The sequence below is a fragment of the Antechinus flavipes genome, chromosome 2, assembly GCF_016432865.1.
Source record: "Antechinus flavipes isolate AdamAnt ecotype Samford, QLD, Australia chromosome 2, AdamAnt_v2, whole genome shotgun sequence".
NCBI classification, from domain to species: domain Eukaryota; kingdom Metazoa; phylum Chordata; class Mammalia; order Dasyuromorphia; family Dasyuridae; genus Antechinus; species Antechinus flavipes.
Window position 1 is genome coordinate 498,317,947 of NC_067399.1, and position 27,045 is coordinate 498,344,991.

The window sequence follows — 27,045 nt, forward strand, 5'->3', positions numbered from 1 at the left end:
CAGGAAGGTTAAACATCACCTCTCATTTCAGAGATGCAAAAACAGAGGATGAGAAAATAAGGTATCTCACCTAAATGTTACAAAAAGAACAGGTACCAGAGCTTGGGTCCCTTGACTTCCTGCTACATCACACTACTTTTAGTTGAGCCAAAAAGCGAAATAGTTTGTTCAAGATCACACAGCTCTTCAGTGAGTTGGCTAGGTAGCCCTGAACAAGTCTCAAGAGACTTGTTCTGCTAGTATCCCACTGCCCTCTGAAGGTGTTCAACCTGGTACCAACAGTCCAGGGGCTAATACACACTCACTCTTCAAATTTGCTGAATTTCAAGAAAATTGTATAAATATGTTATTTTATATATATATATATATATATATTATATATATATATATATATATATTATATATATATATATATGTATATATATATATATATGAATTGAATATATAAATTTGAAATATATATATATATTTCAAATTTGCTGAATTTCAAGAAAATTGTATAAATATGTTATGTTTTATATATATATATATATATATATATTGGGTTTAACATATATATTTTGGATTGCTTTGTCATCTAGGGGAGGGGATGGGGAGAAGGGGAAAATTTGCAACACAAAGCTATACAAGGGTTAGTATGGAAAAATTATGTTTTGAAAATAAAAGCTTTAATTAAAAAAAAAATTAACTAGTGGGGAAAAAATTAGCTGAATTTCATGGAATCAAATTCTAAGAGGAAAGCAGCTTTCTGCTCCACTCCACAGAGGTCTCATTCCCTTTCATTTTCCCCATTCTCTGGGATCCTTTCCTCCTTTCCCGGACCCAAGCTCCCCCTCAGGCAAACCACACTCACCATTGTTGCAGTGTCGGACACAGTCCTGGAACACGGCCAGCCACTTCTCCTGCTCAGGCTCTGTCATCACACAAAAGTAATAGTGTCGAGAATACGGATGCCAGAGGATCAGGGGATACTGGGTAGGGCACTTCAGAATTGGAGCAGCACCAGATTTGGGAGCTGGCCCTGTAGATGAGAAATGAAATCATACTGTCATCATATTGTATTCCTACAGGGATTCTCTATCACATTGTATTTTATCTTAACCATTTGAGGTACAAAGGAAGGCAAATATCATTTTTCAACACATGAGGAATCCATAGCAACTCACTCATGCTTAATCATAGATCTGGAGCTGGAAGGGACTTCAGAAGTGATCACTTCCACCCTTCTCACTTAACAGATGAGGAAATGATGTTTTTCTGAGGAAGTGACCCAAACTCTCACAAAGGACTCTTACTCAGCTTCTGGGATTCCAAGGTTAGTCCTCTTTCCACTGTCCTTTGGATCTAAGGTCATTGCCAGTTGATGGAGGTGGGACTAGAAAAACAATCCTTTCCCCACCTCCCCAATCTAGGGGTCCCAGATTTTTTATTTTCTTTTAGGGTCAGATCAAGTCTAGTTTTGACAAAACTCAGGCTAATAAGTCTCTTCCTTCCAAAAAAAGATCACTAATTTAAAAGTAGAAGGTGTCTTGGAGGCTGTCAGTCCAACTTTAGCTTTTACAGATGAGGAAACTAAGGCACAGAGATGATAAAGTGGCCTGCCCACAGTCACACCAATATTAGGTGGCAAAGTTGGGATTCCATGCCTTCCAATCCAGCTTTCTTTCCACTACATAAGGGCTGAATCTCCTAATAGCCAGGCCTTCCTTGGCTGCCATATCCTAGACAAAGACCTTTTCATCCCCTCAGCCTCCTATGGAAACAGCGTTCCTCTCACTCAGAAGGCCAGCAAAAGGGGAACCTTTGAATCCATTGGTGTTTGTTTAGACACAACAGATCTGGGGCAGATTACACAAACTTCAGGCTGATCACAGACACACTGCAGCTGTCCCTTCTGGAGGGCAGTATTATACCTAAGTGACTAGAGACTTTGCTCCTGGGAACAAATCACAACAGGCCCCCTCTTATTTCCCAGGGAGGAGGGAGGATGATTTGCTAGGTGGCAAATTACCTTTTTTTGGCGGGGAGTATTTTTTCAGGGGAATAGGGTAGCAGTTGGGGGGGGGGGGATAAGGAGGAATCTGGGGCAGGGATGGGGAGGGGTGATAAAGAAAAGTAAAAAGAAAAGAAGGTAGGGGAGAGCCAGTGTGGGGGTACCGGCTAGGAGATGGGAAACCTGGATTTTAATCCCATCTTTGCCACCAACTGGCAGCAATTCTTCACCTCTTTAAACTCTCATTTCCTCAGTTTAATAAAAGGTTGAAGTAGAATAGGTGATTTTGAAGTTTCCTTCTAGTTCTAACATTCTATAAGATGGTTCAAGAGCAGCTAGATAGTGCAGTAGATAGAATATCAGACCTAGAGTCAGGAAGGCTCCTCTTCATGAGTTCAAATCCAGCCTGAGATACTTAGCTGTGTGACCCTGGGCAAGTCACTTCACCCTGTTTGCCTCAATTTCCTCATCTGTAAAATGAACTCCCTTTGGGAGAAGGAAATGGCAAACCACTCCAGTGTCTTTGCCAAGAATACCCCAAATGGGTCACAAAGAAAGGGACACGACTGAACAACAACTAGACAATAATAGATATAATTCAAGAAAAATGATAACTATCTTGGGTCCTAAGACTTCACCATGAATTCTGCACCACAAAATTGGCATCCACATTGGTCCATTTTCTTTTCTTATCCTCCCTTTGAATTCTGGCTCCTCATTTTCCTTGCTTTAGTTTGCAGGGATGAAGCCAAAGTTTGCAGCATGGCTGTGCGTCATTGAGTGTGCAGCTCAGTTGGTTACAGCCTAGTCTTATGAAGCTAAAATGATGTGTTCAAAACTCATCAAAACCAACGAACCCACTTTATTCCACAAGCAGCCTGTAACCTGAAGCCCACAAGGCTCTCCCACCGATGTGTGCCACTGGTCACCGGGCCACTTTGCTCTGTGTAAACCCATTCCCCTATAAGGAAGGTATTTTACCCCACAATCATCTCTCTCCACCCATGGCAGCATGTTACCTGGCAAAGAGTTACTGACGAGTTCCAGATAGTGATCCACTGAGGTAAGGATTTTATAGCCTGCACTGTTGATGATGGCACGTGGTGGGATCTGTCTCTCATAGGCCTGGAGAGATTGAAAAGAAAGTCAACCTAGGGAGGGGCCATTGCTGAATCCCAGTCACAATTCCTGGCCCCTAAAATGCGATTCTGGCTGCTTTAAAGTAGTACTAACCTTCTCTGACACCATACCCCAACCCCAATGGTTCTTTTCCTGAATATTCTATATAAAGAATTGAGGCTACTTGAAACCAAGAAATCTGTTCCACATCCACAAACTGCAAAATGAAGAACAGTTTAATAGAAAAAGTACATCTTATCATTGGTAACAGAATCTGCATTGGTGAAGGGAGTTTCCTCAGCAAGGAGTTCTCCACACCAGTGAATGACTTCCTACAAAACACCAAGGCAAGAGAAATACCTTAATAATCTATCCAAACAGATTCTAGACAAAGCACTTGTCTAAGATGTTGTAGGAGGAATTTGGGTACCAGATACAGTCAGACTAGATGGCTTCCAAACCCTTCCAAGACTGGGGTCATGTTAACAGAGCTGGGCTGGCATTTTGCCCTACCAGTAGGCGCCACCACCCAACATGTGAAGTATTCCATCCTTAAAATGCCTTTATAAAGCTTCAAATTACATAAAATGAACCAGAGCCGGATTTTTATCAATGTTGTATATCATTTTTGCTTAAGCAAGGGACATGACACCATCCAGGAGACAAAATTCAGTTTAACTGCTCAGAGCTTGCTTGGAGGAAGGTTTTGGTGGGAAAGGAAGTAGTAACCAAGGGCAACAATCAATTCAGGCCTTATCTGTCTATTCTGATTATCCATACCACCCCTTCCCCACAGGAGATGCAGATAAAGAGAGTCAGCTTTTTAAAAAAATCTACCCCAGCTTGTCTTTCCTTTCTGCTCCTCTCCTAGAACAGTCAATTAATAAGCATTTAAGCGCTTACAGTGGCCAAAACTCAGTGAGATATATAAAAACTGAACTTGAAGTCAGGGAGACCCCAGTTCGAGTTCTGCCCCATATATACTGGCTGTATGACCATAGCAAAGTCCTTAAACCTCCCAGGGTGCCAGGCAAATCTCTAAGACCAAGATACATCTTATTTATACCCAGGACCTGGATACGCCATGATACTAGCAAAGAGGTCTGAGTTACAAATTCAATCAAGACGTGGGCTACTTGGAACCAAGAAATCTGTCCCACATCCACAAACTGGTAGAAACTTGCAAAATCAAGAACAGTTTAATAGAAAAAGTACATCTTATCACTGGTAGGAGAATCTGCATTGGCGAAGAGTTTCCTCACCAAGGAGTGCTCCACACCAGTGAAACCACAAACTCAGTGCTAGTCTCTCCCTGACTATGGACCAGGAACATAGTGACACTAGTAATTATACTGGGTTTATATTGAGTAGAGATGAAGAGAAAAGGTGGAGGGTTAGGCTGCATGCTGGGTAGGGAATTGGGGTGGGGAGCAGGACTGACAAGGCTCCCTGAGCACCCAGACCCAGGAATAAATTATAATAATGACGATCATGATGATAGCAAAGCCATTATAACAAAGGACTCAGAGTGAGGGGGGATCTCATGCCAAGGAAAGAAGGTGGGCTCGACTCCCAGAAAGCCTGGGCCTGGTCCCTCACTGCCCCTCCCCACAGTCCAGCTGTTCCAGTCCCGTTCCAGTCTGGTCCAACAGAACTCACAGCCTTGTTCTCATAGAGCACGAGCCCATAGTTGTGTGGCACGAGACTGAAGCGATTCCTCCACTTCTTGCTGTCTTCCAGGTACTGAAACAAGTTCCCAGAGAAGATGACTCGTTCGTCCAATGGCACCTGTGAAAGAGAACACAGCAGAGGTGGGGAAGCAGGGCCACAGCAGGCTCAGGACCGACCCAAAAGAATCTGGCCTGTTTCTTCACTATTATCCCAGGGGGCTAAGAGTTCTGAGCGATGGGTTCAATCAAAGCAGAGGCCACTTGGAACAAAAAAAAAAATCTGTTCCACACAAAACTGGTATAAACTTAGAAAATGAAGTGAGGTTTAATGGGAAAAAGCAATGCTCCGATAGTCACACCTGGCTCTATTTGGTTCCCATCTTCTTTCTGGGGCTCACAGAGGGGCTGGACTGAACAGCCTCTAAGTTCTGTTCTAGCTTTAACATTATATGTTCAAATGTCTCTTCCAACTTTAAAATTTTCTTGTTTTCCAATTCCCTTTTACCAAGACTATGAGAAGAAGGACCTTTGGAACTTGCTATCAAGGAAGCTCTTCCCTGATGCTTTCATTTGATCAAAATCTGTTTTCTAGTTCTCCCTTGAACTCTCCTATATGTTTAGAACTCCAATCAATACAGTGATCAATCTTGACATCAGAGATTTGACAGTGATGAAAGTCTTCCACTTCTAGGCAAAGAGATGGTAAATTATAAGTATGAAATGAGATATGCTTTTTCCATTATGGTTGATTTTTTTAAATTAAAATTTTTAATTAAATTTTATTTTCAAACAAAGATCTTCCTCCTCTGATTTTTCTCTCTCTCCTTCACCCACATGCACAGCCATTGAGAAAGCAAGAAAAACAGAACCCATTATAAACACATATAATCAAGCAAAACAAATCTGTACATTGGTTATATTAAAAAAAAAAAATCTCATTCTCTACTCTGGATCCATCATCTTTCTATCAAGAATTGGGTAGCATGTTTCACCATGAGATTTCTGGAATTATAGTTGGTCATTGTATTTTTCAGAGTTTTTAATTCTTTCAAAGATTTTTGTTTCAACAACACTGTTATTATGTTATAAATTGTTCCCTTGGTTATTTCATCTCACTTTACATTAGTTTATATAAGTCTTCCTAGGTTTCTCTGAAATGGTCTCTTTCACTATTTCTTAAAGCATAATGGTATTTCATCACATTAGTAAATCAAAATTTGTACAACCATTTCCCAACTGATAGACATTCCTTAGGTTTCCAATTCTTTTTGACCAATTTATTAACTTAATTTCCATGAGTCTCCTTATTCATTATGAGAGGCTTCTATTTTGGGAATGGAATGGTGATGTAAAAAAAGAAAAAGAACATCAATAAAACATTGGGGAAAAAAGAACTTTGTTTAATGACTGGAAGATCTGACTCCTTAGAATAATTAAGTTCAAAGAATATAGCCAGTCTTCAAGTCTCAGATAAGACCACTGAACCATAGCAGAAAGCAAAAGTGGACCATTCATTCAGATCATAAACATTTTTTAAAGCAGCTCTGATGTGTGTATATACATATACACATACACACTAATATACATGTATATACATATTACATATATATATATATCATACTTAGTTCTGGGAATACAATGATGTAAATGAAACAGTTCTTTTCTCAAGGAATTCATTTTCTGATGGAAGGGAAAATATGACATATACAAGATAACACAAGGTAGAATGTGATGAAAGCAAAAGAGGGATCCAAAAAAATATTTTCAAGAAAAATATAAGGATGGAAAGGACACTTTCAGCTGTACAAAGGATAGAATCAAATCAGGGAAAGCTGCAAGAAGGAGGTGGCAGCTGAGATGAGTGTGGAAGGAGGAAAAGGATTCTGAAGAGTCATAAAGAGAAGCATGTGAATTCCACCCTAATCAGTCTGTCACTCATGAAGCATTTATTGAGCACCTTCTATGTGCCAGACAGTTTGCTAAGCACTGGGGATCTAAAGAAAGGCAAAAGGCAGCGCCTGCCCTGGAAGAACATAACTTCTCTTTGTCAAAGCAGGAACTGAACCCAAAGTTCTCACAAGACAACTTGGTTGAGAGCTAATACCAAACAGGTATATTCTGAAACCACTGAACCCACCAAAACATTTTCTAAAATGAAAGAACAAATGCTTCATTTATTTGGTGCTTCTGCATGGACTAGGACACAGACCCAGGCCATTGTTCAGAACCTCTCCCAAGGAGCACAATCGGAACATGATTTGATGCTCCTGTTCAGCAATATACATCATTTCCTCCTGCTCTTCAAGGGGGAAACTCAGATAAATTTTCCTTTTTTTCAAGTGAAAACCCATTGTACACAAACAATAGGGCCTCTTAAGCTGCTTCCTACCCAGGGATTAAAAATATTTACCAAAAAAAAAGAAAAGAAAAGAAAAGCGGGAGGGGGGAGGCAGTCACTTAGAACTGTGCCTCTGCAAAGTCACAAAGCACTCGAAGCTTAAAGGTCTATATTTAGAATCTAAAGCAGACGCTAAATTTGGCAAACACATCTTTCCCCCATTTCTAGTAAGGCACAGAAGGATCTATTTTCTCAGTCTCCCAGCTTGGCCTCTTCTGGGGCGTGTCCGCCCTCCACAACGGAGGTCCTTTCCTCGGTTCAGACCCACCCATCCCCCTCCTTCAGTTGGTCTTCCTTCCCCTCTCCAGACTTCCCAGAAGGATGGGACCATGTGCGTTCTTCTCAATGGTGGCCATATACGTGCAAGGGCTGATTTTCCTAGCAGGATCTAGGTTCAGGCTTCTTCTCCCTGCTTCTGCCCCCACTCACTCTTAGGCAGCTTATAGTAGGTGTGTGTTGGGAGATTCGCCGGTTTGAGTATTGTTTACCAAATTTCAGAAACAGCCTGACTAGAAGAGGAAAAGAAAACTGAATTTCGAGGCTGAGATTATTGTAGAAGCAGCATAACTCTGTCATAAATCCACACAGAATCATAACTGCTGAAATCAAGAGAAAATGAGAAAGATCATTCCCCTCCACGCGGGGACTTGGTGAACCAAGTTTAAGGTTGGAAGAGAAGAAAGAACTCTGAGAGACAGAATATGGGATTAGGAATTAAAAGAGCTGGGTTCCACTTCCAGCTACTTAACGCGAAATTTTGGAACATGAGGGTCCATTTCAGGTCTAAGACTCTCCGATGCTATAGTCAAAAAGAATCACTAAGACTCTAGAAGAAAGGAGCAAGAGAATAGAAACTAGTTAAGAACCCCTGTTGCCTTCAGAAGTTGAAGAAGGTTAACAGGAAAGGGAATAAAGAATCTTGCTGAATAAATTCTTCCATTGTAAGATGCAGGCATTCTTTACTGGGAATTTCCAAGGAATGGGGAGTCATTCACCCTTGATTTCTCCCCTAACCTTTCTCAACTGTCCAGTGGGAAAAGAGACTGAGTCATAGACTCATGCAATCATGGAATAAGAATTTCACAGTGGTGGACAAGACCTGTAAACACATCCAAGGCCATACTACAGACGAGGAAACTGAAGATCACAGGGATCCGGCGATTTAAAGTAATAAATATTGTTAGTGCAGAACTAGGACCAGAATTCATACACCAGCTTGAGGTTCTCTCATCGTCACATCACCACACAACCTCATCTCTTTCTAGTTTTGGACCTGATGGATTTCTCTGACTATTGGCTTGTCTCAGGAAATGGCAACAGCAGAAAGTGTCTTTCAGCAGCAGGTAATAGAAGTTTCAACAGTGAATGGTCTCAGGCTTGTCGAATTATATTATGAGTCACTCTTCTTCCAGTCTGGAGCGCTTTCCTCCTAATCCAGTGCTGTAAGGCCAGATCATGTTCCTCCTTCTTCATTGAAGTCTTTCTGGTTAGCTAATCTTTTCCTTCTCTAAACTCCTATATTATTTCCACATCATTCATTTCAGTGTGAAATCTTAATCAGATTCCATCACATATTTAGTTGTTGAATGCATAAATACCTTGTTTCCTGTAAACTAGCTGGAGGAGGGACTGTGTCTTAGATTTTTTTTTTCCTGCATCTCTCACCCAATCTCTCACAAGGTAGAGTTTAAGTATTTAAGTATATTGTGGCAGATTCTCAATAAATATTTATTGATTAGTTCATTTCAAGGGTTCTGAAAGCTCCCAAGGTCCCAGGTGATTGTTGTTAAATCAATCATGGATCTCAGAGGAAATCATTTCCATTATAATCCTTAGCCTTATCAAGGGCCCAAGGACATGGTCTAATCAGAGCTTTAAGCCTTCTCTGCTCTGGTTGATACAAATTCATGCAAAGTAATACGCAAAAACACAGTTGGGCTAAGAAAATGTATCACCATCACTTCCAGAAGGCTTAAGAAATTTAACCTATCTTTAAAGGGAAAAAAATTTATTCTTAAACCCCTTTTATGAACCAAGAAAAGAGAGGCTATTCTCAAGAAAAGATATATCCTGACATCTAACCTATGATACAAGGGAAATGGAATAGAGACTTCTGTCCAAATATCTGTAAGAAACATTTTTCTTTGGTCCCTTGTATACTGTCCTCTGATAAACCTCGGAACTAGAAAGAAATTTGTTCTGATTTTTCTCGTGTAGCATGACAAATACAGACATATGTTTAGAAGAATTGCACATATTTAACCTATACTGGATCGCTTGCTGTCTATGGAAAGGGATGGAAGGGAGAAATATTTGGAACACAATATTTTGAAAGAGTGAATGTTGAAAGCTATCTTTGCATGTATTTGGAAAAATAAAAGACTATTTTTTAAAAAAAGAAAAAGAAAGAACTAGGAAGAAAGAAAGACAGTTGGGGATGGGAAAAGGGTTGAAGAGGGGTGATGAGAGAGATGCCTCCAATTAGGGAGGCATAGGTTTCAAATTCTGATGACTAGGTTCAAATCATGTATCTGATGCTTACCACTTGTAAATATGTTGGTCAAGGCACTTAAATCTTCCTAGACCTCAGTTTCCTCATTTGTAACATGAGGAAATTAGCCAATGGAGGTTCCTGCAATCTAATACATAGGTGGTAGGGAGAGATTAGGTTGGTGAGCTTGTTAAAGGCCAGGTACCAAATAAATGCCAAATAAATGATGATCACCGTGTTATAGTTCACAGGACCTTGTGCTCAGCCTTCATTCATTCTTCTGTCTCCTATCACTAAATCTCCTGGGCCTGGAACATGAGCTGGATTTAGAAGGATATATACATGCGCGCGCACACACACACACACACACACACACACACACACACACACACACAGTGTCCTCACTTGTGAATTTAACAATAATAATATATCTTCTCTCCTTCCTCTTTCACAGGATCAGAGGACTTGAAAGGTCATCTTAGCAGTCTTTCTTCGTTTTACAAGGGCTAGAGAAACTTAATGTCTGATCTACCATTACATGCGTGGCAAAGCCTGGATCAGAAGTGGGTCCTCTGATTCCAAAGTTAGGACTCAGTCCTTCCCACTGTGTTTTCTTCATTTGATGTAAAAATGTGTGTGTGCGTGAGTGCGTGTGTGTGTGGTGGTGACGTGTCCTTTGTTTTTTAAGAGGACTAATGACAATATTGGGCAACTTGCACATGAATTGGATTTGTGGGAGGCAGAATTGAGTAAAGTCACCAGTCACACTCTCTTTTCAGTTATCAAAAGTCCAGTGAAAGGACAAAAGTCAAGACAATTGGAGATGTGACGTCTGTGCTGTCTTTGATGTCTGACCAAGCTCTTAAGTATTCCACAGTGCTTATCTCAAGCACCTTCAAGGCTGTTGAAACAAACTCTTCTCCCCCACCCTCCGCCAGGAGAAGCCTTGTACATTTATAACAAGAACTTGTCTTCTCCAGGAGAATGTGAGTTTCTCGAGAACTGGGACTTCTTTGTATCTTCCCACAGGGTAGGTCATCACATCCTGACACACAGTAGGTACTTAATAAATGCTCACTGATTGATAAATTAACATTTATATAACTACATACATGGATAAGTATATAGATATAAACTATGACTAAATATATGTATATATGCAGACACATAAATATGTGTGTGTGTGTGTGTGTGTGTGTGTGTGTGTGTGTGTGTACACATAGATATTAAACTGTGTGCTAGGCACTGCACTAAGTGCTTACAATTATCATCTCAGTTTATGCTCACGACCAGTTTAAATCCCTGTTGGTGGCACTGTGAGCCAGGGAGCCTACTCAAGGCATCATCGAGGCACCACTGGATCATGGATTTAAAGCTGGCAGAGACTTTAGAGGTGTTCAAGCACAATTCATTTATTTTTTAGACGAGGAAATGAGAAAGGTTAACAGATTTTTCTCAACTCAGCAAGCTGTAATCAGGTGGGGATATTCCATTTTAAAAGGAAGATTGACAAATTGGAGAACGTGAGCCAAGGAAGAGGATCAGGAGGATAAAGAATTTTTCAAGCCAAGGATCTGGGAGAGAGGAAAGATTTAATGTGGGAAGGGACAGGATGCCATCCTCCACTTTTTGAGAAGCTGTTTTACAGAAGATGTATTAGAATTTTGCTGTGTCCTATCCTACTCCAGAAGACAGGACTAGGACCAGTATGTAGAGAGTGACATATTTCAGAAAGGACCTTTTTAAAGTAAGAACTTTCTATGAGAATAAAGGCTTTTGGACAAGGAAAAGGTTGCCAATTTTTAAGCATTGGGCTTCCTATCACTGGAAGCGTCCTAGCAAAAGCCGGATGAGTTTCTGACAGAGATGATGCAGGAAGGACACTAAGAATGAGAAGTAGGACTTGGATTCCGAGGTTTCTCCAGCTTTAAGATTCTGTCTGTAACAACAGAGTAATTTTAAAATTGCAGAGTTTTCTATTAGCTAGACATAAGGAAGAAACTGGATTGAATTCAATGCTTGAGCTCTCCACACTGTAATCTGTTTAAATCATATCATCTGTAAAATAGAGATAATGATAGCTTTTTCTTCTTTCACTCTCTTACTGATAAGGTGTGAGGATTAAATGAGAGTGATACATTCTGAACTTCTTAGGAAAATGTGCTGCACAAGCATTGGATGAGATTAGTCATCTTCATGACTGCCATTTTCCTCCATACCCCTCTGGGGAAGGAGAGTACAAGCCAATGTACACATGAAGCATACAGGTGGAGACCAGAGAACAAGAGCTACCATATGTTATGCTCAACACTAATGGATTCCTTTCTCTTTCTCCTAGAGGGGACCAGCAACTCCAATGTCTAGTTCTCTACTTTCATTGTCCTTTTCTGGACTGGTATTCTTCCTATAGATCTAACTGATGCAAAATGGCAGAATCCCAAAGTTGGAAGGGACATCAGAGGGCAGCTGATCCAATCTGTGCCTGAACAAGAATTCTCTTTACAACTCCAAGAGGTAGCTATCTAGGGTCTGCCTGAAGATCTCTACAACTGAGGAGCACACTACCTCAAGGTAATATCCATCTTTTGGACAACTGAAATGGTTGGGGTTTTTTTTTCCTTAAATGGAGTCAAGATCCACTTCTCTGCAACTTCTTCCCAGTTGGTCCTAGTGTTGAGATCTGGGACCAAGCAGAAATTAAGTATGATCTCTCTTCTTTAAAATAGCTACTTAATTATTTGGCTATAGCTATTATGTTCCCAGTGATTCTACTCTGTCCAAGCAAATATCAACAGTTTCCTGAAATAATTGTGTGTGTGTGTGTGTGTGTGTGTGTGTGTGTGTGTGTGTGTTTAGCATGTTTAATTCCCTTCACCATCCCAGTTCTTTCTTTGGATTCCAGTTCAGTCTTCCTAAATTGTGGCTTCCAGAACCCTACATAATATTCCAGATATTGTCTGACTAAAGCAATGTACCGTGGAACTATCATCTCACTTATCCGGGATACTATGTCTCTCATCATAGCCTAAGAAAGTAGTGCCCTTTTGGCTGCCTTGTTCCCCAGAGGGAGAGCTTTTACAAAAGTTTAGTAGCATAGGTTTTCCTCCTGTCATTGGAGAACTCTGAGCCACTACTGAACCTTTCCCATTTCTCATCCCTACCCTGCAACGACTTCTGGGTAACTCTTTGACATCAGTCCTCCTTCAAACGCAGCTTCTCACTGACCACCTAAGTGGTGCTGTACCCTGCCTTAATATTGCTGTAACATTCACTGCCCTACTTATAAGTTTACAGCCTACCCAGTCATGCTAGTTATTTCCATTTATTGTCCTCCTTCCCCCATACAGCTTAGTACAGAGCCGAGTAAGTGCTCAGGAAATATTTGCTGATAGATATTATCACTCTCTTAACGTCAAAAAGTCAAAGCTAGGATCCTAAGTGCAGAAAGGGGGAAAACATACCTTTTGAAAAGGCAAGAGGTTCCAGTGAAAACAATACTGGAAAGAAACACAGCTTTTTACTCCTTTAGACTGAGGGCCCAGCCTGGCTTGCTTAGTTCAAATTTTCCAGCTTCCTCCTGATTCCAGTAAATTCAGAATGGACCAAACAGAAGGAACAGGATGGAAGAACAAAGGCTGAGACATGGCTCTCCAGACCTTGAAAGAATAAACAAGTTCCCTTCCATTGCTGGAATTCCTAATGTTTTGGGCCTCAATGGACTTTCCTGAGTTTTCTCCTCATTTCTAGATGTCTGTCTAGAAGGAATACATGTCAGTTATTCCAGAGGAATGGCAAAAGTATACAACCTGGCAGGCCACAGAATCAGATGCACGGTGATGAGTTGGTGCCCTGCCCCTGCAAGCCTTTTTAAGCCCATTTCTTCTAGGTCTTCTGGGTCCAACTTACCCCTCATGTCTTTTAGCTTTAACTCTCTAATCTTTTGACAAGCATTTATTAGCTCTTGCTAAGTGTCAGGCACTGGTCTGGGTGTACAAACACAAATATAAAAATAAAAGCATCCCTGCCTACAAAGAGTTTCCACTCTATGAAGGGGGAGAACATGTAGTCAGAAAACTAAACGCAAAGGAGATACAAAGTTGTCATCAAGTAATATCTCTGGGAAAGGATATTAGTAATTCTATACAGCCATCTCTCCAACTCCTTTCTTGTGCGGATGGTAGTATACACCTGTCCCATCAGAAAGATGATGGCAATATAAGCTGATCCATGCTGTTTCCCCTCCGGAACTGTAAGCTCCCTTCAAGATGGGAATTATGTCTGGTCCCTACTGGCAGGGAGGCCTTGCATGTAGTAAGGACCCAATGAATGCTTGTGGACTTCTACAGAGTAAGTCAGGGGTCCTTAAACTACAGCCTGTGGGCGGATGCGGCAGCTGAGGACGTTTATCTTTATTTAAAGGCCCACAAAACAAAGTTTTTGTTTTTACTCTAGTCCAGCCCTCCAAGAGTCTGAGGGACAGTGAACTGAGGAGCCCTGGAATAGGTATTCAATTAAGGTTTGTGGAATGTCTCCGCTGAGACCCTGACTCCAAATCTTTGGATACGTGGCTTCCTCGGAATCATTTCTGGAGCTGTGAGACTCTGAAAGGGTGGAACCACAAAGGAACGCTCCATCCAGATTGATCTTACAAAATGCAAGAAAGCAACAAGGAGTGAACAAAAGAGACCAAATGAGAAATACATTTTCAGACATAGTCAATGTTCCTTTGTCTTGTCCCTGGGGAGAGTTAGAGGAAGTAAGACGTGGCAGTAATGAAAATAAAAGTAGGAGGGGAGTTTAGTAGAACATTTTCTAAAAATTTAAAGCCCCAAGCAGTATTTTAAAAACAATACCTTCTTGGAGGGATTCAGTGTGAAGTTAAAAGTACAAGAGATCAGAGTGAAGCTTTCAGCTTGATGTTCAGGCTGTTGATAGTAATAATGGACATAGTGTATACACCCTCTTACCTTTCGCCAGAGCAGCTGGGCTTGTGGCCCCCCAGTACCTTCGATCTCATAGCGCATGCTGTTGAAGAGAGCAACTCCATACTGGTCTTCATAGAACTGGAAGAAATCTTTCAGAATCTTCCCAGTTTTCTCTATAGGGAAAAATAACAAATAAGAGGAATTGTATTTAGTCACTGGCTTAGAGAAACAGTATCTTGGAACATTTAAAATAATATAGCCTATCCAACACTCAATCTGTGAAATGGGTGGATATTTGAAGTGTTCTCAGGTTTTATTACTGTCAGGAACAATGGGTAGGGAATAAACTTATATACCAACTGATCAATAAAGATTGACTTCTTAAGTGGCTATTATTAAGTGCCTTGGGCAGCTATCTAGTGCAGTGGATAGCATGTTGGGCTTAAAGTTGAAAGATTCATCTTTGTGAGTTCAAATATGGCCTCAGACGGTTAGCTGTGTGACCTGGGCAAGTCACTGTTTGCCTCAGTTTCTTCATCTGTAAAATGGGTTGGAGAAGGAAATGACAAACCATCGAGTCTTTGCCAAGAAAACCCCAAATGAGATCACAAAGAGTCTGATGTGACTAAACTAAATGACAAAAACAAAAGTTAAGTAAAAGTTAAGGAAGGACTTAGAAAATTGGGGGAGGGGACAGGAAAGACATGGACACAAAAGATGGAATGCTATGAATGAAGAACAGAGAGTTCAATTTGGCTGGAATGTAGCATGTAGGAAGGTCAATAAAGTATCATCATCCAGGAAGTTGGGCTGGGGCCATGTCATAGAGAACTTTAAAAGTCAGTTATATTTTATCCTAAAGGCAACAGGGAACTACTGGAGTTTACTGAGTAGGGTGAGGGCATGGTTAGAAGTGAGTTATGAGAAAATTACTTTGGCAGCTGGATGGAGGGCGGACTCATCAGCCCAGAATTCTCTCCACTTTCTAGCAATCCTGAAGGATGATCCCTCTTGTACCACAGATATAAAAGGACTTTGACCAGCCATACAAACTCAGTCCAATCTACACAACCTACTATGGATCTCCCAGGGTACCCCCTTTCACCTTCTTTCACAGAAGGAAATTCAGTCATGATTAGTCACAGCTCTAAGAAAAGAAAGGAGAGATTTGTAGAACTGCTGAGGATGGGAGAAAAAGGGGGAGGAATTAGTTCAAATCCCAGAAGTATGAAAAGACAATCAATCATTAACTAGAGAAAGACTCTACAATAGAACTGAAGCATTACCATTCTTAGGAAGGTGAAGCCAGGGGCTAGCCACTTTCCTAAGATTTGCAAGCACTGGTCTTAGGACTGAAACTTCAAGAGATCACTGAATATTGCTCCCTGACTTCATGCACATCACATGTTATTTAGTTTGGGATAATGAGCTTTAAATATGAAGTCACAGAACCTGGGTTCAAATACCTACTCCACAATTTGCAAGCTGTGTGACCCTGGGAAAATCATTTAGACTTATTCAACTTCAGTTTACTTACCTACATAATGGAGTGGGGGAGGGCACTGAGGAGAGAAGAAATGAACTAGATGATATCCAAGTTCCCTTCTAGTTCTAAATCCTGTGATCTCCATTTTATTGATGAGACAATTGAGGTTATATAAGCTAATAAGTGACAGAGAATAAAGACCAAGCCACAATGATCTTGCATATAGTATCTATTTTACTCAAGGAATAGATGTGAGAGAGGAACAGCTGTGAAAAAATTGCTTTCAAGAATATGTAGCCTGGGAAATGTGTATGTACACACACACAAATACAGAGAGACAGATAAGGAAAGGAAGAGGGAAAGAGAGACCTATAGAGAGAAAACAACCAATATTTCAAATGAAATTTCCACCCTGCAGTAAACAGCAACTTTGTATTTGGTATAGAGTTAGGCTCTGTCAGGGAGACAAAAACATGTAAGCTATGATCCCCATCCTCAAGAAGTTAGTTAACAGCTATCTAGTTGGGGAGATAGGCCTTATTCCCATGAAATAGTTAAAGAACAAGACTAATCATATTATTAATCATATTCTAAATCATGTCATTTGACAATAGGGGCTTGAAGAAGGAAGGGTCATTGTGGTGTGGAATAATCAGTGAAAGCTTCCTGGAGGAGCTGGGACTTGAAGAAGAAGTGGAACTCCAGGAGGGAGAAACTGTGTAAGTGAAGACTTGGAGGCAGGAACAAATATGTCATGTGTAGGAGTATGATAATTTTCTCAGTGAGTAAAGAATTCTCAGGGACCTGAGATTCTGGAAACTGCTTAATAGCTCAGCATTGTGGGGGTTTTCCTTAGAGAAGGCATCCATTTTGAAATCATCTATTAAAATGGACTAAGAGGATCCCTTTTCTATTTCTCTCATGTACAAATTTTCATGTAAGCTGATTTGAAAGATTTATATGATTATTAACTTCTTCCCCAAATCACTCTTCTGCCAGGGTCTAGCAAGATAAAGGAACAGGATGTTACTCTAAATTGAGCACAAGTGTTGCCAAGTCATCAACACACAAGCCAACCAACAAATAAGGATGCCAATTGGCCACTGCCAAAAGCAAAGCACAGGATTGATTGGTCCTGGTCAAGGCCAGGTGGCCAGATGTCAGCAGAGAGAAGACAGAGGCACAATTAGAATTCTTTATAAAACTGTGTACTCATGGCAGCTTCTGCAGTGGGGCAGAAACAGCTGCACTTAAGAAACTGGAAAATCTGTAAAAATGACAACATTCTTCTCCCAGACTGGATGCCAATATAGGGCAAACACCTTGGAGTCATTCAGCAGCCAAAGAAGATCCCAAATGTACTGGTCTCTAGTCAAATGTCTCTCTGAACTGTGCCAGAAGTAGCCAGTATCCACACATCCACTGCTCAAAGTCCTTTCCTTCCATGATGTTTTTCAAAACTTTATCTGATTGAGCCTCAGTTTCTTTGTAATGTGAGGTTGTTATCAGATTACCTTGGAGGTATCTTCTAACTCTAAACCTCTGATCCTGCTAATCCACTGCCTCATTAACCCTCAGTTAATTTTTGTTACTCAAGGACTTTAAATACTTCCTCTCCTTAGATTGTGAACCTCTGGAAGGCAAAAAATGTGCCTTCTTCCCTCTAACTTGGCCCAGGGATGAATATACAGAACAGCTGGAAAACGTGGCGTCGTAGGAGAAGCCTAGGAAGACTTATATGAACGGATGCAGACTGAAGTTAGCAGAACCAGAACAGTTTATATGTCAATATAAAGAAAAGAAACTTTTGGGGCAGCTAGGTGGTGCAATGGATAGAGCACCAGCTCTGAAGTCAGGAGGACCTAAGTTTAAATCTGACCCCAGGCACTTAACACTTCCTGGCTGTGTGACCCTGGGCAAGTCACTTAACCCCAATTGTCTCAGCCAAAAAAAAGAAAGAAAAAAAAAAACTTTGAAAGACATAAGAACTCTGATTAGTGTAATGATCAATCTGGATTTCAACATATCAATGATATAGCATGCTTCCCATCTCCTGACAGTAAATAAACATTAGAGAAACTAGTAGTTTCTATGTCCTAGGTACTATACTAAGCTTTGGGGAGACAAAGAAAGGTAAAAAGCTCATAATTTAATCAGAGAAATCATATGCAAAATAATATGTACAAACAAGCTATATACAGAATGAACTGAATGGAAATAATCAATAGAAGGAATAGAACCAAGAGGATTTGGGAAAAGCTTCCTGTAGAAGGTAGGCTTTTAGTTGGGACATGCAGGACACACAGTAGGCATTCAGACATTTGTTGACTTGATTACAGGGGATCCAGAGAAAGCCCTCTGGATTGTGAGTAGGCACTCGTTGTATACTAATTGCTAGGTTGGATGAAGGGAGAGGGGGAACATGACAGGGCTAACCAGATGTGGGCTGGCTCTCATTCTTACCAGCAGCTGAATTCTCACACATCCCAGTCCCCATCCTCATGCTACTACCCACCAGCTTTCTACCTGGCACCTCGGATGGGCGAGGAGACTGTATGTGCTATTTCTTCCTAGCTAGGATGGCCTCAGGAGACTCTGTAGACCTGTAAAATCCTGACTTTCAAAGGTTCAGGCCAAGAGGGAAACCAATGGCCCTTCCTGCAGGAGTCAGCATGTGGGCTGGGCGGGAAGCCAGAAGTCCTTGCCAAAGGGGGCCTCCGGCTTCCCAATCTTCCCCAAACCTAAACTCAGCTATCCTGGTGCTTTAAGAGGAACCATCATTGATGCAACAGGAGAAATAGCAACAACTCCTTTCAAGAGGAGCTGAAACAAGGTGCTTGTGGTTTCCAAGTAGCAAAGAAACAACAACAATAATAAAATGAAGTTATCAGTTATCTCTTAACAGCTTCATCATGACTGTCCCTCCCAGAGACTCCTCTGGATGAGGTGGGAAAGGATTTGGGGACAAACTATAAAAGAGTCCTGGATCATCTCCCCAATGAGGGAATGCTTGGTGAGGAGGGAGTGAGTCTAATTAGATTTGTTGCAATTACTGACCCCACCACAATGTCCAGTGTTTCAGTCTAGCAAATCTTGTAAAAATACCTTGAATCTTTTTCTTCCTCATGCCCTTTTGAGACAGGCTAGAGGGGAAATGGCACAATAGGTACACAAGTTCAGAAAGGACAGAATAGTTTGCCCAAGATCATGGTTTGAGTTCAAAGACAGTCTTAGACATTTCCTAGTTGTGTGACCCTGATTCACTTAACTCTGTTTGCCTCAGTTTCCCCATCAGTAAAATGGAGGTAGAAGGAAAGGGCAAAGAGAGATTCTCTAAAATATCTCTGTTAAAAAAAAAACAACAACAACCCAAAAGGTGCCATGAAAAGTTGAACATCACTGAAATGATGGAACAACAAAAACAATAAATATGTATGGCTTTGGGAAGGCCACATAACCTCTCTGAGTCTCAGTTTTTTCAACTACAAAATGAGGGAGTTGAACTAGAGGGACTCAGTTCTGAAATTATGATCCTAAGATCTTATGAATCATTATCCCTGCCCCATTCAATCCAATTCCCAGTGACCAGGCATTCAACTACAGGCATAGCAACCTCCAGTTTTGTCCCAGATTTGCCCCTAGGTTCATAGGTTCTTAAATCCCGGGACTGTTCTAGATAGAAGGTACAACACACATTTTAGGAGCTCTCTGATTTCCCTCCTTCTGTCCAGCCACAAAGAGGTTTGTGGGATGAATGTGAAAACGATGATCCCTAAAGACAAAGGAGAAGGTTCCAAATTCTACAATTCAAATCAGTTAATTTTTGCTGTGACTTGTATGTGCAAGCCATCGTACTGGTGTTAGGGACCCAGAAATGAAAGCCGACACAGTCTTTGCTCTTGAGGGATTTGAGTTCTATGACTGTTCACTCATTAAAGTCCTGTGGAGAACTTGAATTGGCCAGTCAGGTAGGTTTCTATTCCCGTTGCCGCTGTACTTACTCCAAAATGGGCATCCTGAAAGAGCCAGAGGACCACATCGAGGCATAAGGTTGATAGATGGAACTGGATACAGCCACAGAAGGCAAAGGAGGAGTAAAACACAACAGATTTGAGGCTGAATGACAGAGAATGGTGACAACAGAAACCGGAAAGTCAGAGCTGGTTTGACAGAGCAGGTCAGGAAGTATCAGAAAGGAGCCGATGAGCCAGGCAATTAGAAAAGTAGGTCAATAACTCAGGAAAGGTGTCAGGTTGGAGATAGTGGTTTGAGAGTCTATCAGAGGTTAATTAAAACTATAGGAACAGATAAAGCCACTGAGAGAGAAGGTATAGAAAGAGATAAATGTACTCTTTGGGAAGTGTCTGAATTGAGGGGCTACGAGCACAAAGATGAACTGGCAAGGAGACAGAAATATGATCCTGTTAGAGAAGTGGGAGGAAAACCAGGAAAGTGTTGGTGTATCATGGGACCCAAGGAAGAATTCCAATTATAAAGGACATGGTTGAAATGTTTAATGCTACAAAAAAGTCAAAGATGATGAGGACTGAAAATCTTGGTGATGAGAGGTCATTTATGAATTCTGAGATAGCAGTTTCCAGAGGAGCCATATTATAAGGCTTTGAGTGGGTAGCGAGAAATTTGAGGATGGACAACTCTTTGAGGATATTTAAAAGGAAAAGGAAGAAGGGAAAGGCTGGTAAACTTGAGAGCATACTGAGCTGAGGGAGGGTCTTTTGTTTGTTTTCTTTTGTTTTTAGGATAGAAGGAAACTAAAGCTTGTTCGCAGAAAACATGAAAAAAGCCTGAAAGTGGTTATCAAATGAATGCTGTATGTAATAAGTGCAAGTGGGAGTCCACTGCAGGCTAGCTGTTTCCTTAAGGCTTCATATAGGCAGTGGAACTAATAGTGAGCCTTGAAGGAAGAATGGGATCTGGCCAGGGGGAGCTGGGGTAAGGGTAAGGTAAGCAGGGCAAGTAGCATGGGCAAAGGCAAGATGCAGGATTGTGCATGGTGTGGTTGGCAGGAATGGAATGCTCAGGGAGGGCTGTGGGACAAAAGGCAGAAGAGGTAGGTGGAAGCTAGAGTGCAAAGGGCCTTGAATTCTAGACTTCTAGAGAAGTATGCATTTAAGTAGTTTCACTTGGTCCAAATGCTTGACAATTCCTACTTCCTTCTGCTTCATTGGTGTCTGCTTTGACGCAAGGCCACTGACCTTACAAACCAGCATCCACCTTGCCCACTGTTCCAAGGGCCTAGCATACACTCCCAACTTCATTTAACTAAATGGGATATTTGTACAATCTGTCCTTTTTCTTCCCGCATTCTTTTACCCCACCCTCAACACTCTTTTCACAATTCTTTCATCCCCCAAATTTGAATTACAGTCAACACATCCTTTGGAACCAACCAACCCTAATGATTTTATTGCTCAAATTCCTACCACATGGTCCCCGTATGAACATTTGCTAAGTTCTTTCAGAAATCTGATTCTTATTATGTCTTCCTCTAAATAACTCAGTAATCAGTCTTCTCCTTTGGTCTTTCTTATCCAGACACCTTATAATTTCTTATTAAATACCTATAACCTAAAAAAAAATAAAATAACACAGATTTTCATAGAGCCTTAGAGCTAGAAGGTACCTTTGATATCACCTAGTCCAGCACTCCTTTTATTTATTTAAAGACCAAAAAAACCAAAAACCTAAAACTAAACAACACTAATAAATGAAATGACCAAACACAATTCTGGAAGACCCACAGAGAAGCATATTGCCCATTTCCTTTTTTTTTTTTTAATTGAAATTTTTTATTTTCAAAACATACAGCCTTGTGTTCCAATTTCCCCCTCATCCCCTGGATGGCAAATAATCCAATATATGTTAAACATGATAAAATATATATGTAAATCCAATATAGGCATACATATTTATGCAATTTCTTGCTGCACAAGAAAAATCAGATCAAAAAGAAAATAAAATTCAAGCAAACAACAACAAAAGAAGTGAAAATGCTATGTCGTAATCCACACTCAGTTCAATTAAAAAGAGATCTCTCTCTGGTAGCACTCTTATTTTACCAGTGAGAAAACTGAGGCCTAGAGATTAAAGTGATCTGTTGAAGGTCATTTAGTTCATGGCAGGGCCTGGAAGAGAATAAAAGATTTCCTGACACTCAAGGTCAGTGTTCTTTGTTTCCTGAAATATGATTTTTATTTAAAACATCACTTCCACAATAGAATCAAAGGAATGCAGATCTTTTCCTCCCATGTCTTTCCTCTCCTGGAGTATTAAGTCCTTTTCTGGAAAGCAATCCCAAACTTTTAGATTATAGTTCCTAATTCAATTCCAAAATATTTAACAAGTATCTACCACAAGCAAGGTTCAGTGTTGGCTTTGGGGGTACAAAGACAAGTAAGTTCTTCACCTAAAGGAGCTTACAGATTAGTAGGGGAAATGAGACATGTACATAAATTGCAATCTAAACTGGAAAAAAAAATTATTAAGAACATAGAAGAATCAAGACATAATTGCCTGAGAAATATCAGGGCAAAGAGTGAAATGGAAAGTTGGGTCAGAGATACAAGAAATTTGGTATCAAATAATTATGAATTTAATTCTGTGGGATGGAATAGGAAACAGAAGGGATTTATAAAAATAGCTAACACTGATAATGACCAACTATGTTCCAGACATTATGGTAAGTGCTTTACAAATTTTGCCTTATTTGATACTTATAATAATCCTGGGAGGTATGGACTATTATTATTTTCATTTTATAGTTGAAGAAACTGAATCAGAGCTAGGTAAAGTGACTTGCCTAGGATCACACAGCTAAAAAGAATCTGAAGGTGGATTTGAATTCAGGTCTTCCTGATTCCAGATCCAATGCTCCATTTATTAACTGGGATTTACAAATCTTTTATTTCCAAATGTTCCTAAAAGGAATTCATTCAACTATGGCACCAGAGAGAGTTAAGTAGCTACACAAAATAATATTCACTTTTGGTTTGGGATGGGGAAATTGGAGCTATAGCATCAGAATGGGGTCTTAAAGAATAAACACATTCTATTGAGATATTTCAGGTCAAGGGAATAATATGAAAGAGACAGAAGGGTATAGAACATGTTTGGGGGAAAAAGGAGTATTCTAATTTGACTGAAATAAAAGGTTTTGTGAGAATTATTCCCAGTCTTTGTAGGGTCATCTGAAGTTCCAACCTCATCTTGCTCCCTTGCATAAATCATGCCTGCTGCCATTTGAGCATACTCAGGTTGCTTTCTGATGCCCCCAGATCACTTTCCATTCACCCCATCACAATAGGGGTCACTTTGCTCCCAAGGCCCTCTTCCTCCGGGATCCACCTGCTACAGCTACAAAAACAAACTATTCACCCCCATGTCCCTAAACAGCAGTTATTCATCCACAAACCAGACCCAGAACTCATATTGAAGGCAACTAATTGGCATCAGTTTAAGTCCCAGAGAATTTTACTGACTTGTCCAAAAGTCACCCAAAAGTCAGGAGCAATGACTTCTGGGTCCTAAGTAGCCAATATGATTAGGATGCTTAGAAATCACAATAGACTGTGAATTCAGAGAATAGGGTCATGGTCACAGAACTCACTCACGGGGCAACCTTAGGAAAATCAACTGTTTCTCCATTACTCAATCCTTGCAGCATGTGTAAAATGAGAGGGCTTAGGCTAAATCCCTTGTAACGATTGAGATTTTCTATGAAACTACAAGTCTATAACAGCATTCTAAGACCTCCATGGGAGAGCTTGTCTCCTCCATGAGGAACCATTTCTTCTCTCTACTCCTCCAATGTACCTCAATTTTAAAGCTATACCACAATTCCATCATGAGGTGAAAAAACAGTTGGAGTAGGATGGGGATCACAGGTGCACTCTCAACAAAAGAGTGGGGCCGCTAGGTCTTATGGGCCTGGGAGAGGGAAGTCAGATTTGGAAAGGGAAGTGCATAATAAAATGGTTCTGGAGGTCATGGCTCCCCTTTCTCTGGTTCTGTTTACATTATGATTGCCACAAGAAATGTGTGTCCCCCAAAATGTCTTCCCCAGCACAAAGCCCAGATTCTCCAAACAAATTATAGTTTTATGATTAGTCCATCAACTAGCATTAATCAAGCACCTGCTATGTGTAAGAAACTGTCCTAAGTCCTGGGGATACAAAGAAAAACAAAAAGTCCCTATTTTCAAGGAATTCACTGTCTGATAAGGAGAGACAACACGCACAAAGTACAAGTAAGATGTACACACACACATATAAGACATGCATAATATATATACATATATGTATATCAAATACTATATATGTATATGTGGGCACCTAGGTAGTATAGTGGATAGAATGCTACACTTGGAGTCATGAAGCAGTACTACTCTTCTCAAGTTCAAATCTGGCCTCGGATACTTCCTAGCTGTGTGACTCTTGGCAAGTCATTTAACACTATTTGCCTCAGTTTCCTCATCTGCAAAATGAGTTGAAGAAGGAAATGGTGAACCACTTCAGTATTTCTGCCAAGAAAGCCTAACGGGGTCATGAAGAATTAGACACTACTGAAATGACTGAACAACAAATATGTAAATATGTATACGTGTATATATGTATATCATGTATGTGTATTGTGTAATAAATAGGTTCACTTCCAAGGGAAGGTACTAAATTTAAAGACTGCAAAAGGCTTCTTGCAGAAGGTAGAACTTTAACTGAAACTTTAAAGAAGCCAAGGAAGCAAGGAAACAGAAATAAGGAAGTTCCAGGAATGGGAGATAGCCAATGAAAATGCCAGGAATAAGAAGATGGAGTGCCTTAAAAGCCGTAAGATTTCATACTTGATTCTAAAAGTAATAGGAGGCCAATGGAAGTTATTGAAGAGGGTGGTGACAAGGTCAGACTTGCATTTAAGAAAGATCAATTTGATAACTAAGTAGAAAATGGACTGGAGTAGAAAGAGACAAGGAAGGAAGACCAACCAGCAGGCCATTGCAATAGCACAGGGGTAAGGCAATAAGGGCCTGAGGCGTTTTAGGAGAAGGGATGTGTACAAGAGAGGTCACAAATGTGTAAATTTGATTTTAAAATAATAGAGACATAGGGGCTGAGAGGTCGCAAATGTGGAAACAACAAGCGTTAGTAGTTGTTGGGATGTGTTTCCAGCCTAGATGACTGCGAGATGTTAGCACCCTCACAGTAATAGAGAAATTAGGAAGCGGGGAAGAGAATGAATTCAGTTTTGGACATGTTGAGTTGAAGAAGTCTCAGCACATCCAGCGTGAAATGTTTGAAAGGCAGATGGGAGGCTGAGGGGCAGGAGAGTCATTAGGGCTAGACAAACCGAACTGAGAATCAATCACCTATGTAGAGATGATAACTGAACCCAGGGGAGCCGAGATCACCTAGAGAAACATTATAGAAGGAGAAAACAAGAGGCCCAGGATGGCGCTTGGGGTGACAGTGAGTGTTAGGGAACACAACCCGGATAAAAACCCAGCAAAGGAGACTGAGGAGGTGTCAGAAGGAGAAGTAAGAGAGACACGCAAAGAAGTGAGGAGAGGGAGAGGAAAGCCAATTACATACAGCTTCTCAAGGGTTTTTGCACAAAAGGGAAGAGAAATAAAAGACAGTAGTTAGCAGGGATGGATGGGTTGAATGAGGGGTTTTTGGAAGGTGGAGACATAAGCCCATTCTTAAACAGTAGGGAAACAGCCGGTAATCAGGCAATGACTCAAGATTAAGGACAATAAGGAAAATTATTGCCCTTATGGCAATAATTATGGCAATATTAAGGTCAATTATGAAAAAAACTTTGCACAACAACACACTAGCAAATAAATATCAGAAGCTACTTCAGGGGACATAAGATCTGACCTACATTCTGATGGAACAGCCAATGTAGCACCCAGACAACTATGTTCACCTGCATCAGGAAAGAGTTTGGTTGGGTGTATAAACATGTGACTCGTCCTTACCCCTGAAAACTTATAAATAATCTGATGCTAGGGACTGTCTTAATACTTTTCTGTATGTCACAGAATGTCTTGCCTAGAGTATCATTTATTCCTTCAAAAACACTTAATTGTGGAAAGAACAGTGCATTCTGAGTCACAGGAATGATGTTCAAATTCTGGCTCTGCTATTTACTATCTATGTTATCCTGGGCAAAGCACTTGATCCCTTTGGGTTTCCTCATTGATAAAGGATTTCACTAGATAACTTCTAATATTCTGGCTTTCTGTTAGCTCTAACAAGGATTATTATTTTAAAAATGAACAAGATAATTCCTGTTGTCTAGCAGGGTAGACAAATAATACAAAAGTAGAATGTGATAAATATTCTAAAAAGAATTTTAGAAAGAAGAATTCAAGTCAAACATTTATTTACTGGGCACTTATATTATGGAAAGCACTCTATCTACTTAATAAGCACTGGGTACATAAAGGTGAAAACAAAACAGCCCCTGTCTTTATCAAGAGCTGATTTAGATGCCAAGTTGAAGAATCTATATTTTATCCTGAAGGCAATGGGAAGTCAATGAAAATCCTTTCCAGGTTTTTCTGAAATCTGCCCACTCCGCATTTCTTACAGCTATTCCATTACATTTATAGTATTCCATTACATTTATATACCACAACTTGTTCAACCATTTCCCAATTGATGGATATTCCATCCCCTTGATTTCCAAATCTACTATAAATATTTTTGTAAAAGTAGGTTCTTTTCCCTGTTTTATGATCTCTTTGGGGCAACAGACTTAGAAGCCACTGAAGATTCTTGAGCAGAAGAGTAATATATAGCCACACTTATGCCATAGGAAGATTATTTTGATGAATGGTCCTGGATAGGTTGATATTTGAGGCTCTACAATCTGGCTCCAAATTACCTTTCCATCCTTACTTCCCATCACACACACACACACACACACACACACTCTCTCTCTC

At 40.4% G+C, this 27,045-nt stretch overlaps 1 protein-coding gene across 1 annotated transcript in view; it reads right to left on the minus strand.

The window, feature by feature from the left end:
* NIBAN2 (niban apoptosis regulator 2) overlaps positions 1 to 27,045 on the minus strand; it is a 97,617-nt gene that overhangs the window by 24,128 nt on the left and 46,444 nt on the right. Inside the window, exons 2-5 of the mRNA XM_051980031.1 lie at positions 14,639 to 14,769; positions 4,772 to 4,900; positions 3,013 to 3,118; positions 854 to 1,021 (exon numbers count right to left, since the gene is read on the minus strand). Coding sequence (XP_051835991.1) covers positions 854 to 1,021; positions 3,013 to 3,118; positions 4,772 to 4,900; positions 14,639 to 14,769 — 534 coding nt within the window. The remainder of the gene's footprint in view (positions 1 to 853; positions 1,022 to 3,012; positions 3,119 to 4,771; positions 4,901 to 14,638; positions 14,770 to 27,045) is intronic.